Source organism: Oryzias latipes, chromosome 4, assembly GCF_053564925.1.
Source record: "Oryzias latipes strain Hd-rR chromosome 4, Olatipes_Hd-rR_3.1".
NCBI classification, from domain to species: Eukaryota; Metazoa; Chordata; class Actinopteri; order Beloniformes; family Adrianichthyidae; genus Oryzias; species Oryzias latipes.
In genome coordinates this window covers 33,808,714-33,831,828 of record NC_136240.1, presented here as the reverse complement: position 1 = coordinate 33,831,828, position 23,115 = coordinate 33,808,714, and the positions used below count along the sequence as shown (strand labels likewise).

The following is a 23,115-nucleotide window of genomic DNA, read 5'->3' as shown; positions in this document are numbered from 1 at the left end:
CACACACACAGCAGGTCAGCCTCAGTGAGGTGAGATAAGGAACGATGAGGCAGCGTTCGTGCAGCGCCCCCACAGCCCGCCGCATTAGTGCGACGCGTACCGCAATAAGCGAACTTGAGGGAGAGGACGCAGCTCTCGTGGAGGTGCAGCTGGTACTTGTCGGGTTTGGAGACGTGCAGGACTTCCACGTTGCTGCTCTCCATCCCCACAGCCAGCCACTCGCCTGTCGGACAGTAGCCCAGAGAGAAGATCTGCAGCCAGGGAGGAAATGAAGAGTCCAGATCAAAGAGAAAAAGACAACCACATCCTCTTAGCCATGGAGCGGCGGAGAACCTGTGAGGTGAAGTCGTGCTGCTGCAGCTGCCGGCCCTCTCTGAGGTCCCAGCAGCGGACCGTGTTGTCCAGGCCTCCCGTCCAGAGTTTGGTGCCGTCGTTGGAGATGTCGATGCAGCTGGCGCCGTCGGTGTGGCCCTGGAACTGCCTGCAGGAGGACCACCGATCCCCAAAGGCACAGCAAGCGTGGAAAAACGGATTCAGAAGCGTCTATTTTTTAGTGAGTTTGGATTTTGATTTAATCATTTGGCCACAAAAAAACCAAAAATGACAGAATTTAGAACATTTTGTGATATTTCTCCCAGATTTCTGAAAGCTACTTCCATGTTAAAGACACAAAAATAAGAACGTACTCCAGCACCACAAACAAGACAATGTGGAAACTTTAGGTGACTTTTTTAATGTAAGAAACTTTATAGAAAAAAATGAATTTGCAGTTTGTTGAGTTGGAATTTCCACTAAATCTTTGAGAATATCTGAACATTTCAAGTGGATCTTGCTGTTTGTTTGGTTCAGTTTTCCAGTTCGTTAGTTCAAACTGCATTAAAAACAAAAAGGAGATGCAGAACAAATAAAACTCATTTTTTGGGACCTACTCTGATGAAAATTGTTTTTTGTTTTCTTAATATGTTCTTGTGGCATTTTTCTGATGATGGAGTCACAGAAAATGAAGCTTAAAATAGCATTTCTGACTCTTTCTGTATTCACATCACTGTGAATCAGTCAAATCTGCAACAGAACCTGCAGAAAACGAAACGTTTACTGCCTCCCTCATTTTCCTCCCTCCTCCTTTGCCTCCTCCTCCTGGCTGACTCCGCCTCTGACCGCAGAGGTTCTCCTCACCTGACCAGCGTCTGGTTGTGCAGGTCCCAGACGACGATGTTTCCGTCACTGCAGCAGGAGAAGCACACCTTGTTGTCGGGGGAGATGGCCAGAGCGTAGCAGGCGGGGGCGGACGACGTCAGCTCCGCCTTGATGCGTGGGGTGGGCGTGGCCAAATCCCAGATGGACAGCGTGCTGGCCTCCCCGCCCACAATCAAGGTTCGCCCGTCTGACAGCAGCTTGCAGGATCGGATGTAGTTATCTCTGTTCTGATTGGACACGGAGACGGTTTCAGTGGATTTACGTCAGAGTGCAGAAGGATTCAAAGAGGAACAGTTAGCCCCGCCCACTAGCCTCACCAGGCAGTCCAGCTGGGCCATGGGGCTCTTGCTCCCGGGTTGGCTGATGTCCCACACTTTGACGCAGCCCTTGCCTCCAGTGTAAACGTGGCGGGTGGAGGTGCTGATGGTCACGGCGCACACCACCTCTCCGTGGCTGAGCGTGTGGATCTGACGGGCGTGACGCGGGATGCCCGGCCCCAGCAGGGCGTCGGGGGGGAATGGCACCGGCTGCATCTGCCCGTCTGCGCTGACGTGGAACGAGTAGGCGCTGAGGAGGAGACGGGGAGGAGAAAACTCAAATAAAGAAGCAGGAACGCACCTGTCATTGTTCGGCGTGATCCCAGGAGCCACGCCCACCGCCATTTTTATTTTACACGTTTACAAGAACAGTCAGAAAACAGATGACGGGAAAATGCTGAAGGGAAGTCTCAATGGCAACATAAACTAGAAGATCGACATAACTTTAATTAATCTAACGACGGTGAGCTTAAAAAAACAATTTTTGTCTTTTAAATGACAAAAATGAGATAAAAAAATTCTGCTTAAAGTCTCACCACGGTCATCTTTTGATGTATTTTCATTGTTCCCAGTGGTTTTCAGAATTTTGCTTTTTAGCTGCATAATCTGTCGCAGGACAGTTTCTGCAGAGCTGCAGGACTTTATTAGAAACAAAATTGGCAGCAACATCGGATCTATCCATCTGTACAGTTCTGATCCAGATTCCAGCTCAGACGAGGGAAACAGAGACGTTCATGGATCTATTTGACTGACAGTGGATGATCAGAATGGAGCGGAGCAGGGAGACTGTGGCCCCGCCCAGAGCGTGTTTTACGTCACATTTACGATTTTTTTTAGACTGCTTTTTTTTCTGATTCACAACAATTTGAATAAATACTGAGAAATGCAATTTTAAGCTTAATTTTGCTTTTCTATCCAATATCAGACTAATTTTTTTTATCAGAGTGGGTTTCAAATGTACAAAATCAAGGAAAACTGAGTAGATATTCAAATATTGACTCAGATAAAAGAATCTTTTGATGTTTTTCTGGCTCACATTTACACCGTCAAAATAAAAGTGTTGTTGAATCTTTTCTCACATTTACTTATGGACCTAAAGAAAGTCTCTCTATTCTAATTTTTTTATACTGTTAAACCTAAATCCTCTTGCTTAAATTTTGTTTAAGCAAGAGGTGATTTTAGGGGATTTCTTCTTGAAGGGCAAAGCGGCGGGGACAGATGACATATATTCAGCTATCCGGAGGACAAATGGAGCATTTGGGGGAGGAGCAAAGAAGAGTCAACGTACGGTTTTCCTGAAGCCGACTGGAGGCTGGCAGGAAGTCCAGGGACCCTCATGTGTGGGTGTGGGGACTCATAACCCACCTGGACGGCAGAAAAACAGATGCTTGAAAACACGCTGACAGTGTTGTTTTGGTCCAGCAGTGGCCAGAGGACAGAAGAGACCTGCAGAGACTCACCACAGGGGACCGTCCATAACCCGCCGCGGCAGCGGCCGCCGCCGCCGCCGCTCCGTTCATCTGAGGGGAGACCAGGTGGAGGCCGGCGCCGTAGCCCGCCGCCCCGGGCAGGTCCCCATTCACCCCGGGGGGAGGCAGACCGAAGGCTCCTGGGGGGTATGCTCCCTGCACTGCCAGAGGGTTTCTCAGACCCAAAGCTGAAGGCGGGAACAAAAACAAAAAGATTTAGGTAAATAACATAAACAGAAGAGGCATAAACATAATCCTGACTGAGTGACTCCCTCCACCAAACATCAGATGCACTAGAATGCTACTGCCCCCTTCTGGCCGATGCACCTTCCTGCACTCATCTGTTCCCCTGATTTATATTTATCATCCAGTCATGAAGGCGGAGGATGCACGTGAGAAATCTGAGGTGAGGAAGAGGAAGGTCCAGAGGAAGACATGGACGTCCGTGGTGCAGCAGCTAAAGGTCGCGGTCCATCGCCTCGGCTAATCTTCCATTAAAATGGTGAGGATTGCTGAACATTTATTGCCCCCCAGCTGCCCATTAAGTCCAGATGGCGGAGCCGCCCCGCGCTCAGACCGCCTTCGAATTCCCGAGTTTGTGCTCAGATGAGGAAGCTCGACGGTTTCCTCAGACCCCGGAGGAGGGCAGATCCTCCAGCCGCTCACCGAGGGGGTCGACGCCCGGCTTTCCCGGAACAGGTCGGAATTGTGGAGGCCCGCTTGGTCCTGGGGTGCTGGAGTCCTGGGACATGGGGGTCCCCGGCTTCATTCCTGGTGTGCTCGATTTCTCTCTCTGGAACAGATCGAGGGGGAGGTGATTAAAAAGGGGCGTGTCTTCTGTGTCAGACGAGAAACGGTCCAGCAAAATGGAAACAAACTACCGCTGGAGGGGAAGTCGGGAAAGGAGGTGAAATACTTCATTTCTGTCTACCTGAGGGGGCTCTTTGCCACGAGAGGGGGAGGCAGCGCTGCTGGATGAGGCCAAGGAGGTCGGGCTGGCCTGAGGGGGCCCCTCTTTACGGGATGGGGGCATTTTATCCAGACCGTTTTCCCTGGATGAGTAGGACTGCACACTGTGGGGGGACGATGGATCCTGAAGACAGAAACGCAGAGAATCTCTGTCACAGAATAGAAGAATGATCTTTAAAAAACATTTTCCCCTATCCTCTTTTAGAAGTAAATATTAAAAACCTGAATTATTCTAAACTAAAGTTCAGATTTGATGCTAGAATCATTTACTGCAGCTAAAAGAAAAAACTGTTCATTTCTCCAACAGTCCCACTCAAAACTAAAAATATGAGCAAAAACAAAAGTAGTTGCGCTTGAAACAGAATTTAGTATATAAATAGAAGTATGATGAAAAAATAGAAAATAAAAAGAATATAATTAAGAACATAAACAAACAGTAACAAGACTTAAACAGATATTAAAATAAGAAAAAAGAAAATCACATACATCATTATGAATCCCAGACGTGTTTGTTTTAGGGTGGATCTTTAGGTGCTTAACAGTTACTGCAGTCTGACTGTTTGAGTGTTTCTTTATAGAAGTTTTAGAAAAACTTGGATTATCCTACAATCAGTTTAGCATCTGGTGTTCGCTGGACTGTCACTGTCTGATACCAGCTCATGTGCGCCACCTACAGTTGGAAAATTTTTTATGTGAAATGTCAAAGCGGAGCAAAATCTCGCGACTCTCACTCCAGGCGTTTTCTTTACACAGCTCTATTCTGATAGACGATAGATTCTGTCATAGAATTCTGGTCGGGCACAAACCGAAATGATCATATTTTCCCCCATAATCAATTTTCACATGGATGGCACTTCACTACCTATATGTCGCTACCAAACCGGAGTCCCTGATAGGTCAAAGTTCAACCTGGTTCAACTTTTGACACACGCGCGTTTTGAAACCGGTTATAGAATCTGCCGGAAACGTGTACATGCATTTATGAACTTTTCATTGGAAGTGGAAGCTTGAGGGCGGTGTGAACGTAGCCGTAGAGTTGTGGTCTTGTCTTAGGAATCCTGACAATTGTGTTAAAATCTTCAAAAAGTCCCACATCAATCATCTTTGATCTATTTTCAAAGCGTGTCGTCCTGGAGTCTTTTAATTGTGATGATGCCGTTTTTTTGTCAAAATTGAAAACCTGTTGTTCCTTTCTGGGACATAGTTTCTGCAGAGCGGCAGGAGAATTCACCAGTGCCCAGCGTCTCAAATACAACCTTTTTCAAACTGCGCTTCTTTTTCATCTGCTCCTAATTCACAATGCAATGAATTTAATAAAGAAAAACTCAGAAATGCAATTTTAAGCTTCATTTTCTACATAAATGTCCTCCATCATCAGAAAAATGCCACAACAAGATGGTAAAAAACAGCATTTTTCTCAGAGTGGGTCTTTAAAAACCGAGCTGGAGCTGTCCCGGATGGTGGGTTTTATGTCTGCAGTTTGGGGGCAGAGGAGGGTGGGGTGATTATTACCATTAAGTGTGCTGTTCCCGTGATGTGTGCACTAACCTCGTCCACCACCAGGTTATCGTCGCTCTTATCTGCATCGCTGCCCTGTGAGAGGAAGAGGTGGAGGGGTGAGGCTTTCCCACGCAAACGGCTCTCATCCTGACATTTTATCAGGTAAAAACAGAAACGTTCAAGTCCAGAAAATGCTAAAAAACTGCTCTATTAAACAAAAATCTGAAGTCCAGAGGTTCACACACGCCGCCTCCTCACATGGTCCTGACAGAGCAGGAGGAAATGGTTTTTTTCTGAAAGCATCCTCACATAGTCGGTCATGAACTCCTTCTCATCCGCTTTCCTCTTCTTGCCATTGCTGAGGTAGTCTGCTGGACGCCCCTTATCCCCGTTGGACAGAGAGCTCTGCAGAGGGGAGGATGGAGAAATGAAAGCAGCCCGGGATCAAAGGGGGAGCCAAATGGAGGGGGGGAAATGGAGGTATGATGAGTAGGGGGGAGTGGGAGGTGATAATGAGGGAGACCATGAATCCCATCAGGAGCTGCAGAGACTGAAGGGACACCAGGCTGATGGATCAGAGCGCATTTTCTAACTAACGGGAAGTTTATTAACCCCTTGATGCCTTCGGATGCAAAAAGGCACCACATACTTCAAAATTATCCTCATTTAGCATCGACATGGAAGCAAGAACAACAAAGAAATCTAGTTTTCTTAAGGTCAAGGGTTCAATTTAAGGCAACATGTATTTGGAAACTGTAAATCTGTGTAAATCTATTGTTGGTTTTGGGAGGATCTGCTAACAGTTAGCTCTGACATTTATTCAAATTCAACTTTATTTATAACACACCTTCACAGAACACCAGAAAGAGGTGCTAAACAAAAAATAATAATAATAAAAGCCCCAACACACACATGCTACGAAACAACCCATAAAATCCAATTTAAACACGAGGAAATATAGAAAAAGAACTGCTTATTCTAAGATAGAAAGGTGAGTGTAAAGTTTCTGCTACAAACTCCACAGTGGATGAAGCTCTCACATCCCATTTATCATGTATTGCAAATCGATTTAGCAACTATCTTTGGTCCAAATACAATCCAGATTAAACCATTTTTTATTACTTTAACTTGTTAAAATTACCAGAAATAATGAAAACAACTTAAAATCCAGTCTGTAGCGAGAAGATTCTGGTCATTAGATATCAAAATATTTATCTTATCAAAATGAAAGACTGGTAAACTCATCTTCATTTTGTGCTCGACACCAACTAATTCAGTTCAAGGTGGTACATCGGGTCCATATTTCCAGGGTAAAGCTGGCCTCTATGTACCCCACAGTTAGTCCACTATGCACAAGATGTAATCTTACAGATGCCTCTCTGTATCATATGTTCTTTTCATGCCCACATTTGAATGTATATTGGAGGACAATTTTTGACACAATGTCTCGTGTATTTAACACTGATTTAAAGCCAAATCCATTAACAGCCATTTTTGGGGTTGTGGAGGACCAAGCTGTTTCAGGTACTGCCAAAAAACACTGTATAGCCTTTGCATCACTCCTGGCACGACGTGCTATACTGCTTAAATGGAAAGATGCCTCTCCCCCGTCTCATTCACAGTGGCTACAGGATATCATGTCCTGTTTAAAACTGGAGAAACTGGTATGGGGTATTCTGTTAATTTTATTTATTATTTTTGCGTATTATTATGTTTTGTTTTTTTTTGTTGTTGTTTTTTTGTTTCCTTTCCTTAGCTTTATTATAAACACTTCTTTTAGTAATTTGTCTTTCATACTTACAGAACTTTGTAATTGTGTTTTTATAATGTAAAACTCAATAAAAATACCTTGGGTTAAAAAAAAAAATGAAAGCAAACATTTTACAAACAGAACTGATGTCTGACAGGAGACCACTTCAGTTTGCCGCCCTCGTGTGAAGACCATTGACTGTATAAGGGAACTGGAGTGAGCGAGTGTGACGCAACCCCTGGAAAATGATTCACTTATAGCTGCAACTGCATTAAGTCAATTTAGTCGCCAGTTTTCACGATAGTAAGAAGTGATCGTTCCAAGTCGGTCTGAGTCTACGTTTCTATGGCAACCACTCTCACCAATCAGGAGTGAGCTTGTTGGAAGGCTACACCCCTACCACTACAACGTTGGTGTGGGGGGGGCAGCAGGCCCCTCCTACTTTTATTGATGCATCTGATTGGTCAGTTTATAACCTGAATACCTTAAACTATAGGGGGGGGGGATTATCAAGAACATGTTTTTAAAAGAAGGTATCAGATCCAGAACGGTTCTTCTGACCAATAGAATGACTGACTAACAGCTGTTTGATTCTCCATAGAGGTCTATGGGATTTTGGCTTCTTGGAGCCACTTCCTGTTTGGAACGCGAGGGGGAGAGTTCTCATATACAGTCGGTAGTGATGACAGAGGGTAAATGCAGATTATTAATTCATCAGTTTTGAGCAGGAACTGAAAAGAGGCTTCATTCGAGCAGAAGTGTGGAGGTGTACTCACAGGTCCCGCTTCACGATCTGCTCCCCCCAGGATCCAGGCAGCAGCACATCAGCAAAAACAGAAACAGAAACCCCATGATTTTCTTAAATAACTCTGGAATTGTTTAAAACCAAAGATGGAGGAGTTTGGAGACAGAAATGTATTCTACAAAAGAGAATTCCTGGTTTTTCCGGCACCTGATGCAGTTTTTTTTTTAAATTGACTTTCAGCCCGACAGGAACAGGCGGCTATGGATGTGGAGATGATTGTTGCGATTGTGTACCTCTGTGGTGCTCTGCTGCAGAGGCAGCAGCTGCCGCCGCCGCCGCCGCCTCAAGATGAGCCCTCTCATCTTTGGCGGCGAGCTGGGCCCCCAGAGCCCCGGACAGGGCCAACAAGCCCGACCCGCCGCCAAGCGCTAGGCTGGGATGGGGCAACCCTGAGGGGTGTGGGCCCATTGGCAAGCCCTGGGCATGCTGGGAGAGATGCTGCGCCTGAATCTGCTGCTGTGGGGAAAAAAGGGGGAGGGGGGGGGGGGGGGCAGAAAAACAAAGCAGAGAGGAGATGGGAAAAGACAGACGTGTGATTTGGAAGAACTGAAGCGGATTCAGAAGAAGAAATGAAGAAAGTGGAGAGGAGAAATGCTGAGGACAAGGCAGTGGCTCTTTTGGAGGGAAGTATGGAGGTAAACCTAAGAGAAGTACCTTTTTTTACGATTTTTAGTTTAAAAGTCTGGAAAACAGCTTAGGAATTGACATTTTTGGTAGATTCAAGCGCTCGGGAGAAACAATTGAATCTGCTCTTAAACCAAATGTTGGTGTTTAGGTTAAAAAAGGTTTTATATAAAATATTAACCCAATAAAAACACTAAATTATTTTTTTGTTGATAAAAGAGATAAAAAATAAGATAAATTAAAATCTGGGAGTAGGTACACACGCTATTAGGCAGAGGGGGGAGCCCACGTACCCCTATCGAAGCATTTAGCTCCCCAATGGTCACCTGTTTGGCACGTTCCATTGCCTGGACCACCTGTTGCTGATGCTGCAGGGGGGGGGGGGACAAATATCAGTAATTAAAGTCATTATTTCCTCTCAGAAACCAGCAAACACATGAATTGTGTGCGCCCCCCCACCTCCTGTGACAGGAATGGGATGAGCTGAGCGCAGATCACGTTTAACCGCTTGGCGATCTCCGTCTGAGAGGGGGGGGAAAAAGATCCTGTCATTCTGACGAAGAAACACAAACAAGCACACAGCCAAGGCCCAGCATCATCACAAAGAAGACACACACACTTGAAGGCTACACACACACACACACACACACACACGTCCGTTTCTCTCAGGGCCAGTGTGGTAAATATTTCAGCTGCTTACATCTGGTCCATGCAAATGGAAACTCTGCCAGAGAGTTTGGCTAAAATATTCATGCCCAGCGTCTGCTGTGGCCACAGCCAGCCCACACAGGGCGCATGCATGTGTGTGCGTGCACGTACCCAAACGTGCACGCGCGTGTGTGAAAAGGCAAGACAACGCTCGCCATCTTACGGGTGTGTACATGTGTCTGACACGTCCCTGCATGTCTGTTTTGTTGTCTATGGGTTCATTTCTGCATGTGTGCGGTTCCTGCTGGGGGTCAGTGATTCTAAGCTGTGGGGGAGCGTCTGCCTCAATCTGCTCTTCTGCTTGGCTGGAGGCGAGCGCCCCCCCCCCCCCCCCCACTCCCCTCATCAGCATCCTTGTTTCCATCTTTGTTTTTCGCTCCTTCATCCATCTTTCCGTTTCTCCTCAGCATCACCACAGAGTTACGCACCATTCCATGTTTATTCTACTCACGCGCACGTACATGTGCACACACACACACACACACACACACACACACACACACCCACACACACACGTACGCTTGGCCTTCAGAGCCAGTAATGATATGCGAGCAGAGATCATGACAGCATCATTATGGCTGCAGGCGGTTTGTTGTTCCGACAGCTACTTTGTGTTGCGCATGCATGTGCTGCAATGTGAGAAAATGCATGTGCATGTGAGAGCATTTGTGCCCGTGCGTGTGCACGTATGCCCCCCCCCCCCCCATCCCCTCGCTCTTAAGTGATTTATTGATGCTGGACTGAACTTCCACCCATCCTTTCTCTTGCTCGTCCTTTCTCATTGCACACATCCCTCCCTCCCTCCCTGCACTCTCCCATCTTTTAGCCCCCCCCCCCCCCCCCCCCCACACACACACACACACGCACAACCACCACTGCCCCAAGCCCTCCTTATTTGGAGTCCACCCCCCCACCCCCCCACCCCCCGAGGGACACACAATGTTTTCTTGTTAGAGAACTCCAACTACTAAATGACATCTTCAGGAGAGAGACGGAGAGAACATGAGCAATCTGCAGAAAGAGAAAGAGAATGGGGGGGGGGGGGTTGTGGGAGAATGAAAAGAGGAGGCAGAGGAAGTGAAGAAGGAAAAGGGCAGATTGGCATGAGGAAAATGACAGCCAGTGAAGGAAAGAGGCGAAAGAGAAAAGAGGAAGAAGAGAAACAAAGAGCAGGAGGAATGAAGAGGAGGAAAAATGAGCGGGGGGGGGGGCAGCAGCAAGTCAAAGGCAAAGCGATTGAGATGGTGAAACGAAGGGAGTGAAAGATACGAGTAGACGGCGGGAAGGCAGTGACCTGATTTCAAGTGAAATACAGCAAGAAGATGGAGGAGAAACAGATCCAGAGAGGAGGAGAGAGATCGACAGACGGAGGAGAAAGATGGACGAAGATGAGGAAAAGAGGACAGGAAGATGGCTTTAGAGGAGATGGGGAAATCCAAAGGATGGATGGAGGGAAGAGGGGAGTAATAATAGTGAGTGAGGGAGAGGAGTTTTCTCATCCGTCTGCGAGGAGGAAATGAAACCGGCTGGCGGATCCCGTTAACGGCGTGACGGCGAAGGACGCAGACGGAGGAAAAGTTTCCCTGAAAGTTGCTTCTCAGAGCAGAAAAGGGGAGGTGATGAACAAGAAACAGAGCAGAGGAAGAAAAGGCAGACTCACCTGCTTGTGCATTTCAATGTTAAGGCCGTAAGACATTTCATAATACTGAAAGAGAGGAGAACATGGGGTCATACAAAGAACACGGCAAAGTGCTGAAACAAAGTCATGCATCAAAGAGTCTTTGAAGAATTTGTTACATTTATACATTACATTTTACCACCAGAATCAGAACAAGGAAGTGAAGACTTTAACCACTTCTGATTGCTCAGACTGATGGCATGTGATTAAGACTCCAAGAATGATTGGTGGGGACAGTTCAAGGGGCGGGACTTTTCAGAAAACAGCTTTAGTTGCAGCTAAATCGCGGTACTGTCATTCTTTTCAAAATGTCTTTAACCCTTGTGCTATCTTACATGCCCCCACCCTTACATTGACGTATTCTCCCTACCATGACAAAGGTGGACAAAGGTGGAAAGATTTCATGTAATCCATGGACACCAGTGAGGTTCACAAATCATTGAAGAAAAAAGGTTCAGCGTGAGTGGGTCTAGATGACCCCACTCCCAATGTTTTTACATCAGTTAATGAGGGCAATTTCCCACGGCAAACTTGTCCATCTCCGACGGCACACTAGTGTGCCATCGGCACACTGGTTGAAAAACACTGCAATAGATAAAAGACTTGATGGCATCCAACCGAGCGCAAACCAGTTATTCTCTCAATTTTCAAACGATTCCATAAAATTAAAGACGCCATTCATGCATCGCTTCCAAATCCAAGTCCCCGATTGGTCAAAGTTCTACGTTTTTTTAACTGGCATTTTGCACATAGAACCCAAATATGGTCGTAGAAATTCTACATCAGAAAGGTGCATTTATGTACATAGACTTTTTAACGGAAGTGGCCACTTGAACAGGCATTGCAGAGCCCGGTCTGAACATAGCAGAATTCTGTTGGACTGTACCACCAATCAGTCTAACAGCCCCTACCCTGCAAATTCTTATGTATAGTATATTTAGACATTTGTATGTAATTATTAATACTTGCTGAAATTGGAAAAAATTTTACCTGATATTTTCTTTGCACGTATCTTTAAGGCCATAAACTAATTTAAGTTTTACTGTTATTTAACATGATTAAGACCTTTATTTTGAAAAACATCAATTTAATTTGATTTTTTTCCCTTGAATTTTGATGTCATCCATGTCCATATTAAACCAAAATTATAAATAATAATTTTTAATAATAATAATAATTAAAGTAGTTACAGAAAAGGTGATGATTTCATACCTAAACGGACGAGTTTTGAGGCGTTTAAATCAAGCGGTGCTTCAAACACCAATAAATTATGTCTGTGCACACATGTTCATTCAATCTGAACGACTACTGTTATTAAATCAGTAAAGAAACCCCAACCTGAATGAAAACAACCATTTTTCTAGTGTTCCAGAAATGTCCAATAACGACTCGTGCAGTTCTGCTATTGGACTCATGTGACGCACACTGAGCTTTTGTCCTTATATGGTCGTGCAGACGATACGGAGCCGTTTGCTTTGGTTTTAAATGCCAACACACAAAAGGAACAAACCCATCCATTCCAGACTTCCTGTTTGTCCCCCATCTTCACAGAGCGGCAGCCCCAACCTGAGCGCCGCGAGGGGCCTTGTGCTCCCTGAGCGGCGCGGTGCGCTAATTTACCCTCAAAGCCGTGGAGCTGTAATGACCCCGGGGTGGGGGGTGGGGGGCATGCTTCATCCAAAAATAGGCAGGAAAATTGTGGCTGAGCAAAGAAAGGGAGACAGACTTCTGCAACAATCGTGAAAAAATATTTGACCCGAGCTTCTGTCTGAAAGAACAGGATGCAGGAGGCGCTGAATGGCGAGGAGAGAGACGGCTGAAGATGCCCCTCTTTCTTCAGAGAAAGACCAAAAAGGGGAGCATTTTAGAGTCAGATGCTTTGAAAAGTGACAGGCTGACATTTGCTTTTCAGCGTGGCTGCTATTGGACAGGAAAGATTGGCAGTTGGGCAGCCAGAATCCGGCTGGCAGGATGGGGAGTAGGGATGGCGGGGGTCCTTTCTCTGCTCAGACATATTTCCTGGCAGTTCCCATGCATGTGCGAGAGTCCAGGTGTGTGTGTGTGTGTGTGTGTGTCTGCAGCTGTGTAGGCGTTTGCATCTACGTATTTCGCACGATTTGCCGTGTACATGTGCACACACACACTCCTCTGTCTGTGTGCATTTGCCTGTAAGCTCCATAAAAGACTCATTTTCTGGCAGCCCTGCTTAGCGGATACTTTGCCAAGTTTTGCCTGTTGCTAAGCAACACCCAAACTCCCCAGAATCATCAGCCGACAGAGGAGAACGGCCTGCGCTTCATGCCAGCCCCCCCACCCCCCTCCCCACCCCCCCACTCATAGCTTCATGCCAAGATTGCCACATAGAACGTGGGCTGCCCAGGACCCGCTGGGCCAGAAAAGAGACGTCACCTGGGGAGGGGGCTCGGTCCACAGGTGAATTAAAGGGGCTATTCATGCGTTTCTGAATGTTCCTGCTCTCTGAGCCCCGCCCCCCAGACTAACACACCCACTCTCGTTTTCTGTGCACAATACGCACATCAATGTTCGCAGAAGTTCAGATGAGGTTTGTTTTTCGCGGGCGAAACGCAGAAAAACACCCACCAGGAGAGAAAAGGCGGAGCCTCAGACATCGAAAAAAACTCACATCGAGAGAAAACTGAAGGAAATGACTGAAATGTTTCTTCTGTTTTCAGGTTTCTTTTTTGGGGTTAGTTCATTTGTTGGGGTGGGGGGCGGGGCCTGGCAGTGGCCTGTGGAGGTGTTTGTGCGCGCCTCACCATAACGTAGTGTCTTTGGATCTCCGTCTTCTCTGTGGCCAGTTTCTCACACTCCAGCTTCAGACTGCAACAAGAACAAAACACAAACTGTTGGCGTTTTTGTCATACTGTCAACAAAAACACAAAATTAGCTACAAGACAAGTTGCCCCTCCCACCACATTCTGAGGAGGGGAGGGGCCTAACAGCCCATTATCACCTCTGAGCACAAATAGACAAAGCGACGCCTGGAGCCTGAAATGTTTCTTCTTTTTTTCTCTAGAATCTCCATCCTCTTCTGTTTGAGATTTGATGAGAAGCTGCAATTTTCTGATTTATGTCTCAAATGTTTTGAACCCCTGCTTCCTCTGAGGGGGAGGAGCTTCGGTGGCTTCTGCCGCTTTGTAAGGCGGGGTCTCATCCGGGATCAAATTCGCATCAGTAAAGGGAATAAAAAACCCAGATAATGTAATTTTAAAAAGCTTTGAACCTGAAAATACACTTTGTAAGCTTAAAAAATCTTTAAAATATATATATTTAATATTAGAAGTAGATACATTAGAATATATATTAGAAGAAATACTAAAAAATACAAACAGCTGCTGTTTTCTATTTTCTATTGTATATTCTATTGTTTATAGTTTCTATTCGGACGTTTTAGGGAGTTGACACCAATTTAACGTGGGGGCGGAGCTTTGAGCCTATTGGCTAAAGGGACATAATTGACATGCTTTTCGCTCCAGAACAGCGTGTTTCGTGTTGTTTTTGCCGCCCGCATCATCCCTCCTCTGATGTCACCATAACCTCTATCACTAAATGTCATGTTACGGTATTTATTGCACCGAAAGAACCGCCCCCACGTTAAACAGGGTCAACTCAGAATAAGTCTGGGTTCAAACGTGAACTGATGGACAGGTGGCTAAAAGGAAAAGAAAGAAATCAATTGAAATAAATGTGTGTTTTGCTTGTTTGGTCACAGTTTTAGGTTGAAAGTTTTTGCTGAATTTAAGTTTTAGTCGATTAATTTTTAAACATATTATAAAACAGCAACAGATAAACCAAAGCCGTCACTGACCTTTTCAGTCCGAAAGATGATTTCAATTGACAGAACTTAAAAAAATGACAGCCTGCTCCTGAAGACTCATTCACCCATAAACACAGCAATGGTGTTAGAAATACCAGGCATTCATTCTTATGGGGCTCAGACACCAAAAACCATCGACCACATGATTTATTTAACCTCTGAGTTCTGGCGTAAACACTAAACACTAAAATGAATGAATTCTTGTCTCAAGAGGATACTTTTATTATGAAAAATATAAATGGTTGCATCATTTTCTCTCCTAAAAATCAGAAAGGTTTTAAGATTTGATTTTGATTTTGCCTTTCTCTCATCCCGTTACAAAGCCAGTCCTTCTCCTGCGTTGGACCGGACTTCAACAGAACCAGACAAAGTCAGCAGCTTTGTCAATGTGCGGCACTGAAGCTCCGGTCCAAACGCTCCTCTGCCCCCCCTCCAGCACAGACGTTCTTTTCCGAGACACTTTCCACTTTCTGGGCCTTCGGCAGTTTCCACGACTTGTTTGCAGACGGCAGATAGATTGATTGGAGGGGGGGCGAGGGGGAGGGAGGGGTCATTTGGAGGACGAAAATTAGAATATGATTAATGGTGCAACATTTCCCCCAGCAGCAACAGGTAATAACGACCCCATCCGCTCTCCTTCAGCAGTGCTGCGCGCGCACTCATAATTGACTCATTTATCATTGCCAGCCAGCAGAGCAGAGGAGGAGGAGGAGGAGGAAGAGGAGGAGGAAAGGAAGCAGTGCAGTGAGGATTAAACCCCCCCACCACCACCCCACTCCACCCTTTAGACTTTATTATGGTGGAATTGCCTTTCACAGCTGGGGAGACGACAAATGCAATGCTTTGTGTGTGCACAACCGGGAGGAAAACCTGAAACAGTCAGAATATGATCTGTCTCAGATGGAAACCAACAGCAGGAATGTGGACGAACGTGGAGGAGGAACGGTCACCTCCCTCATCAGCAGGAGCGTGAAGAGGAGCGCCTTCAAGAAGGAAGCTCTGCTGAGAGCGTCAATCACACACCTCTGCACATCCCTTCCTGTTAAGAGTCATAAAGCGTCCCCATTTTGACAAACCGCACAGATACGGCGAGCGCTGACTGACACCTCCTGTATTTGGGGGGGGGGGGGGGGGGGGGGGGGGCGCTCAGAAAACCATTTACAGCGAAAAGAAAAAAAAAGATTTCAAGGCTTGAAATGACTGTTAGAGGCTGTGCTGCCATTATGTGACGGTGGGAGCATCAGATAGTTGGGCGGAGGAAAATTCAGAAGAAGAGGGGGGGGTGCTGAGGGGGATGAAGGTTTTTCATGTTGGGAATGATTGCCTGTAATAATTAGTCCTCTGCTTTTATTGTGAAGGGGGAGTGACAGACGTTTCAGAGGAGATAGACAAAACACGAGGCGAGAGGAGGGGAGAAGAGGAGACTTCGTGTGTGTGCATGTGTGTGCGTGACAGCGGGCATGTGTGTGCGTGACGGCGGGGATGTGCGTGATGACGGGCAGGTGTGTGCATGAGGGCGGGCATGTGAATGACAGCAGGCATGCGTGTGTGTGACAGCGTGCATGTGTGTGTGTGACAGCGGGCATGTGTGTGTGTGACGGCGTGCATGTGTGTGTGACGGTGTGCATGTGTGTGCATGAGGGCGGGCATGTGAATGACAGCAGGCATGTGTGTGTGTGACAGCGTGCATGTGTGTGTGTGACAGCGGGCATGTGTGTGTGTGACAGCGTGCATGTGTGTGTGTGACAGCGGGCATGTGTGTGTGTGACGGCGTGCATGTGTGTGTGTGACGGTGTGCATGTGTGTGCATGAGGGCGGGCATGTGAATGACAGCAGGCATGTGTGTGTGTGACAGCGTGCATGTGTGTGTGTGACAGCGGGCATGTGTGTGTGTGACAGCGTGCATGTGTGTGCGTGAGGGCGTGCGTGTGTGCGTGACGGCATGCATGTGTGTGTGTGACAGCGTGCATGTGTGTGTGTGACAACGTGCATGTGTGTGTGTGACAGCGGCCATGTGTGTGTGTGATGGCGTGCATGTGTGTGCATGATGGCGTGCATGTGTGTGCGAGACGGCGTGCTGCGTGTGTGCGTGACGGCGTGCATGTGTGTGCGTGATGGCGTGCATGTGTGTGTGACGGCGTGCATGCGTGTGTGCATGAAGGCCTGCATGTGTGTGTGACAGCGGGCATGTGTGTGCGTGACTGCGTGCATGTGTGTTTGACGGCATGCATGTGTGCGCATGATGGCGTGCATGTGTGTGCGTGACAGCGTGTGTGCGTGACGCCGTGCATACGTGTGTGACGGCGGGCATGTCTTTGTGTGACAGTGGGCATGTGTGTGTGTGACAGCGGGCATGTGTGTGTGACAGCGGGCATGGGTGTGTGTGACGGCGTGCGTGTGTGCGTGATGGCGTGCATGTGTCTGTTTGACGGCGTGCATGTGTGTGTATGACAGCGTGCATGTGTGTGTGTGACGGCGTGCATGTGTGTGCATGAAACGTGCATGGGTGTGTGTGACACCGTGCATGTATGTGCGTGATGGCGTGCATGGGTGTGTGTGTGACGGCGTGCATTTGTGTGTGTGCGTGACGGAGGGCTCGTTTCCACCAGTCCCAAACCCACAAAGAGGAGTGGTTGTAGTGTGTGCGTTTGCATAAACACACCGAAGCAGCGTGCAATGCACACACAAACGCACAAAAATCAAGGACAGCACAAATGCCCACTTGTACTTTCAGACCTGCTAAATAAACAGTGGCAACCCCCCCCCCACACACACACACACAAACACACATCCTGTTTCGTCTTTATAGACAGTAATCAGAATAATCAATGTGGGGGCCGGTTTAGCTCGTGCTGGTTTGCGGCGCCTTCCGTCCGTGAAACCTGGGTTTGATTCCGGGCTGCTCCCTATTCCCTTCTCTGCTGCTGTGCCGGTCCAAAGCCCGGTTGGATTGAGAGGGTTGCGTCAGGAAGGGCAAAAACATTGCCAAGTTTACCATGCGACTCATCCTCAAGGGAGGGTTGTTTCGCTGATGGGAGAAGCCGAAGGTGCAAGAAGAATCAGAATAATCAATGTAACTGATTACTTTAAAGAAGAGTTTTTTTTGGTATTTTGTTGTGCAGTTCTGAGCTTTTGGCTAAAGATAATTTAACATTTGCAGCCTTAAGCATAAAAAAGTTATTTTATTCATTCATGTTCTGCCTCAAGTCTCAGAAACATTATTTCCATTTATTGTTAACAACAAGACTTAAAAAACGTACTAATGAAAGTAAGATTTAGACATTACTTTGTCGTTTTGATTTAAAAAGTGTCACATGAAGCCCAGAAATGACGAAGACCTTTTTAAACCAACATCCACACACTGAAGAAGAGGAGGAAGATGAAGCAGAGCTCACTCTGACTCTGATCGAGAAAAAGACATCAAAATGTCAAAATTAAATATTTCTTTCTTTCCTCACAACTCTGCTTCTCTTAAATTAATTTTGATCAGTCTCTATGGTCTGTGACAAACCCTCACAATGATTGCACCACTGCCGTGCTCATACAGCACTATTTATTTGATAAATCGGTCTCTGAGAGTGCGGCCCGTTTCCTCTGCCCCGCTTCAATTATCAAACATCCTTTGCTTTCACCTCCAGCCTCCATTTTTTCCACACAAAGGCTCAGCTCCACTATTTGATGACAAAATGTTAATCTTGTTACGATAAAAAATGTGAACAGGAAACGTTTCTGCAAACTGTACCAGAGATGGCAGAACTTTAAAAACAGACAAAAAGCACAGTGTGTTTTGTTACAGTAAGCCAGCAAATGTTGGGCTTTTAAATTGACAGCAATGCTTTTATTTTGAAGAGATAACAACGAAAAACGTGTTTTGCAGACACTAGACACGGATTGGCTGCTTTATGGCAAAACAGAAAACCAAATGTAGCAACAAGCAGCTAAAGGTTTGTCTTATTTAAATATTTTATTTATTTAATGCATCAAGCAGCATTATACAAAAAAGCAAAAAAAAAAACAACATAAAAACAAGAAACAAAACTGTAAATCAACCGGCCTGAACAGGACTAACATCCTAAAAGCCTGGAAAATGCACATATCCCCACAAAATCACCAGAAGAATCTTTATTCTTTTTGCAAAATTTGGAAGATTTTGCAAAAAGATTAAAAGAAGAAAAACAATTTGGACCCTAAATGTTGGCCCCACCCTGTTTTAACCATTTCCTCCTCTTTCATTGGTCAATTTAGATCAAAACTTTTTTGACAATCACCAAATTTACTCATGAAGTGGAGACCGGTCAGTATTTTAAAAAGTAGCATAGCACGCAAACGCACTCACGCGCACGAACACGCACACTAGTGTGCGTTTGTGTTTGGAGTATTTAGGCAGAGATGAGTGGAGGGGCTCTTAAGTGATGAGTGGCAGCATATTAGTGGTAAGTGGAGAGCCTATCTGACTTTGCAGGCCACACACAGACACACACACACACACAAGTACACACAAGTTTTTCTGCTGTCACCACGAACAACCTGTGTAAGCATTTAAGTAGAAAGAAATTACAGTAATGAGAACTCTGTCAGCAGCAGCTCTCGTCTCCCTTCATTCAGCCGACTGCAGTCTGTTAGGACAGCTAAAACACACACACACACACACACGCGCGCGCGCACACACACACCTACTTGTCTTTAAGACATTGTGGGGGGCACCTGACTGGACCATGCTTTGTGGGGACCATCCTTTCTGAAGGTTTAAAGACTGAAGAAAATTAAGGAGAATGCCTATGTGGTTTTAAATATAGATAATAATTTAAACACGCACGCGCGCACACAAAGTGACCTCCTGATTGACTTTTTGTCATCTTCTGACTCCAGCGAAAAACGCTGATGGTCTGAAACAAACATTATATCGCCGTCTGCCAACAAACAAACAACAGCATTGCTGCTCATCAGCTCTAATCCGTCCCATCTCTTTCCTGTCTTCTAATCCAACATCAATGAGTGTCTCCCTTCCCTGGAACCAAAATACACCACTGAGCCCTGCTATTTCCAGAAAACGCCTATTTTTGGGTGCAGATAACTGGAGAGGTCCAGAGCGGTGGTTAAGTGCTTTGAGGACATGCACCGGATTAGGACCTAGGAGCTCCGTTCATGTGTCCCTGCTGAGTGAGAAGAGTGCAAGTAGGTCTGATTACATGAAGGCAGAGCCGGCAATCAGACGCGACTCTGCGCTCCAGCCTGTTGCCACTGCTAATCCAGCGGGTTTGGCTGCCTGTTTTTGGAAAACTGCTGCCAAACTGAACGCTTCATGATGCCATCGAGGCGAACTGGCATCTTACAGCTTTTAGGAGTCACATCATAATGCAGCGACTCCACGGTTTCAACAATAATGTCTATTTTTACAACATCATGGCGGCTTTATGACCTCTAAATAGCATATGCATCGAGACGAGTCGAAGTGCATGAGTGGGGTACTGAGTGATGGCCACATGCATAAGCAGAAAGAGCCTTTAGTCAGCACTGAGTGATGTAATAAACCATTTTCTGGATCTCAACCTCTACATTAAAAAGCTCTGGAACTGTTTCTGAAACAGATCTTATGACTCAACAATTCATAATGGATCTTAGACTGTGTGAACTCCAATATCACTTAAGTCAATGAAGCAGCAACACTCAAAAGGAGATTCTGTTTAAGGTAAAATATGGACAAACTGGGCACGTGACGCGCACTCAAGAACACGCAAAATGCTCATTCTTGAACGCACATATAGCCCATGGTGTTCACACTAGACCGGCAGGGAGGGGCTCCTTTTTCCTTTTTTACTGGTTCCTAGCGCGTGTCCAACACCTACAGTTAGAAAAAAGGCTTTGTGTGAAATGTTGAATCGGTACAAAAAATCTGGTGGATCTTACTCAAAGTTTTTCTTTCACAGCTCTTTTCCCATAGATATGAGACTTGCTGTCGTAGAATTCCGGCACAAACCTCGAATATTGATTTCTCCTCCACGATCAATTTTCAGACGGTTGGCATGAATTAAAAAAGACGCCATACACACGTCACTACCACATCTGAGCCCCTGATTGGTCAAAGCGCAACCTCAAATGTGCGTAGCTACACGTGAACGCAAAAGTTTTCAACGCGGAAGCCCAACATTTGCATTTACATACATTTACACACTTTATGTCCGAATTCCCACCCTAACCCCTAAAAACTATACAGTTTGGGACTATCCAGTGGCCTGAAGTTTAAAAGTAATTCGGACACCACGCTCACTACTTTTGTTTGTTTTTGTTTCCTAAACATATATGACGTCATCGATTTCACAAAATTAAAATCCAATTAATATGAGCATTTTGGGACAATTATTTATGAGTCCACTGTCTTCTGAAGATAAAAACATTGATGGTTTACTAAAAAATACATTTAAATACATTTTTTTGTCAAAAACGCAATGCATTGTGGTCTTTATTCGCCGATCTGGTGAGCATCGATGAACACTGGTTTATCGCAGACACTTCTGGAATATTTCAAGGGCCCTGGATTTTGGAATTGTAGATTCAGACAGCTCTAGAAAATGGTGAACACACTTTATAGTGCACTATAGTGAGAAGGGAAGGAATTCAGACACAACCATAGACTTTTCATCCAAAGTGGTTGCTTGAATGCCCCTTGTCGAGGGCAATGTGAATGTACCTTCAGGCTCACAGAGACGTCTGCAATCTTAAAAATGTGTGCGGGCCACCTGCATTCTCCATGCAGGTTTCCTCATTTTCTCACCTGTAGACGGCCCGTATCCACCCGGCTGTTTGCAGGTGAGAAAATACTCACTTAAAATGCAAATTTCTGATGCTCGGCGCAAATGAATCTCTATTGGCCTCCACTGAAGGGATGGACTGGCTCTGGAAATTTCGAAAGTAAGAGCAAACCTCTCTGCTTTCAGACCAGATTTCAAACTCCAAAGTGGATTCTGTGCACGTCACTGTTGTGTTGAATAATGATCAACTTTATCACTCCTTTTAGGCCAACTGTCAATAAGCTAAACCCGTCTTCCAAAAAGCCGGCTCACGTGCAGCTGCCAAATTTCACAGTCATGTCTGCTCACCAAGACTCTTCCAATAATTGTTGCTACTGTTAGAGTTTGAGTGCAGCATTAGTCTGCAGCTCCACTCACACGCCTGGTGCTTCCATAATGACAACAGCTTGAGGGCTGTTGGGAGAAGCCTGCAGGTTGGTTAAACAATCTTTCCAGGAAACCAGAATCTGCTTAAACGACACGCTGTGCTGACAAAATTGGAAAGGTTATAATCCCACGCTCGCTCTTGTTCCTGACGTTCTTAATCTCATCATTCTCTTATTGCGGATCTCTTCAGCGTTGCTAGAAAGGATGAAGACGCTTCAAGTGTTTTGTAACAAAAGCTGTCCTGAACCGCTGCCAGTCCGGCTGATTACAGCGGCCCGGCAAACGCCACTGAATCAGTTTGCTCCGTGTCGGGATTTGTGTGCTGAGAACCACTGAGTCCCAAAAATCATCCATGTTTGAAGGAACAGCGATCAGAAGGTCTGGGTTTCTTCGTGAGTTAAACTACAGAGCCTCGCTGTTTTCTGTTTAGTTAAGCGGAACGGCGCCATAATGTAATCCATGTCACATGACCTATATAAACAAATTTGCAACGCCCCAAATCCAAGCATCACACTGTTAAAAACAACCAAGAAAGCATTCAAATACATGAAACTAAGGTTAAAACCCTACAGTTAAACAACCGTGGAAAAAAAGAGTCATCCATAACCCGAGTCACATCAGGACTGTCTAAAAATTTGATAAATGCGAACGGGTGTGTGTCTAAAAGTACACGTCTGCACAAGTACGTACAAGCGTGTGAGCTGGTGCAACAAAGAAGTTTAAAGTGGGGCAAAAAAGGAGAAAGGAGAGCTTCTGGCTTGCCTAATCAAAGCAGGATGAGGAGAGAAAAGTCTGTGGACTGGGACTCTGTGAAGGTCTGCCAACGGAACAGGCCAGAGGAGCGATCTGGGACAAAGCAGGATGCCCAGATCCCACATTCAGAGACATTCTGGTCCCATTACTCTACACTGTCACGCACCACGGCAGTAAGCAGAACATCACAGTCTGGTCAGCCTTGCACCCGTCACAAGGAGAGCGTATAAGATCATTGCATGGAGCTGGGACGCCCACACCTCAGGAGTTGTTAGAACCCCAAGCAACCTTTTAGCGTCATGTAAAGTTTTCAGTGAAATCCACTGCTGCAG

At 45.9% G+C, this 23,115-nt stretch overlaps 1 protein-coding gene and 1 long non-coding RNA gene across 6 annotated transcripts in view; both read right to left on the bottom strand.

Moving 5' to 3' along the window:
* The window catches only part of tle2a (TLE family member 2, transcriptional corepressor a), a 38,826-nt gene that overhangs the window by 1,110 nt on the left and 14,601 nt on the right, over nucleotides 1–23,115 (bottom strand). Inside the window, exons 3-18 of one of the 5 annotated variants that reach the window (XM_078946332.1) lie at nucleotides 13,795–13,858; nucleotides 11,000–11,044; nucleotides 9,091–9,153; nucleotides 8,895–8,999; nucleotides 8,241–8,460; nucleotides 7,979–7,995; nucleotides 5,762–5,857; nucleotides 5,501–5,545; nucleotides 3,915–4,076; nucleotides 3,650–3,776; nucleotides 2,975–3,171; nucleotides 2,803–2,879; nucleotides 1,515–1,764; nucleotides 1,177–1,424; nucleotides 334–481; nucleotides 101–251 (exon numbers count right to left, since the gene is read on the bottom strand). In XM_078946332.1, the coding sequence (XP_078802458.1) occupies nucleotides 101–251; nucleotides 334–481; nucleotides 1,177–1,424; nucleotides 1,515–1,764; nucleotides 2,803–2,879; nucleotides 2,975–3,171; nucleotides 3,650–3,776; nucleotides 3,915–4,076; nucleotides 5,501–5,545; nucleotides 5,762–5,857; nucleotides 7,979–7,995; nucleotides 8,241–8,460; nucleotides 8,895–8,999; nucleotides 9,091–9,153; nucleotides 11,000–11,044; nucleotides 13,795–13,858 (2,015 nt within the window). Of the gene's footprint in view, nucleotides 1–100; nucleotides 252–333; nucleotides 482–1,176; nucleotides 1,425–1,514; nucleotides 1,765–2,802; nucleotides 2,880–2,974; nucleotides 3,172–3,649; nucleotides 3,777–3,914; nucleotides 4,077–5,500; nucleotides 5,546–5,761; nucleotides 5,858–7,978; nucleotides 7,996–8,240; nucleotides 8,464–8,894; nucleotides 9,000–9,090; nucleotides 9,154–10,999; nucleotides 11,045–13,794; nucleotides 13,859–23,115 lie in introns of all 5 variants that reach the window. The other 4 variants (XM_023954560.2, XM_023954561.2, XM_023954562.2 and 1 more) reach the window with 4 other exon arrangements.
* LOC144991958 (uncharacterized) lies at nucleotides 7,166–7,433 on the bottom strand. The gene is made up of 2 exons (XR_013655649.1): nucleotides 7,331–7,433; nucleotides 7,166–7,300 (listed from the first exon to the last, which is right to left on the bottom strand). It is a non-coding gene; the product is annotated as an uncharacterized LOC144991958 (long non-coding RNA).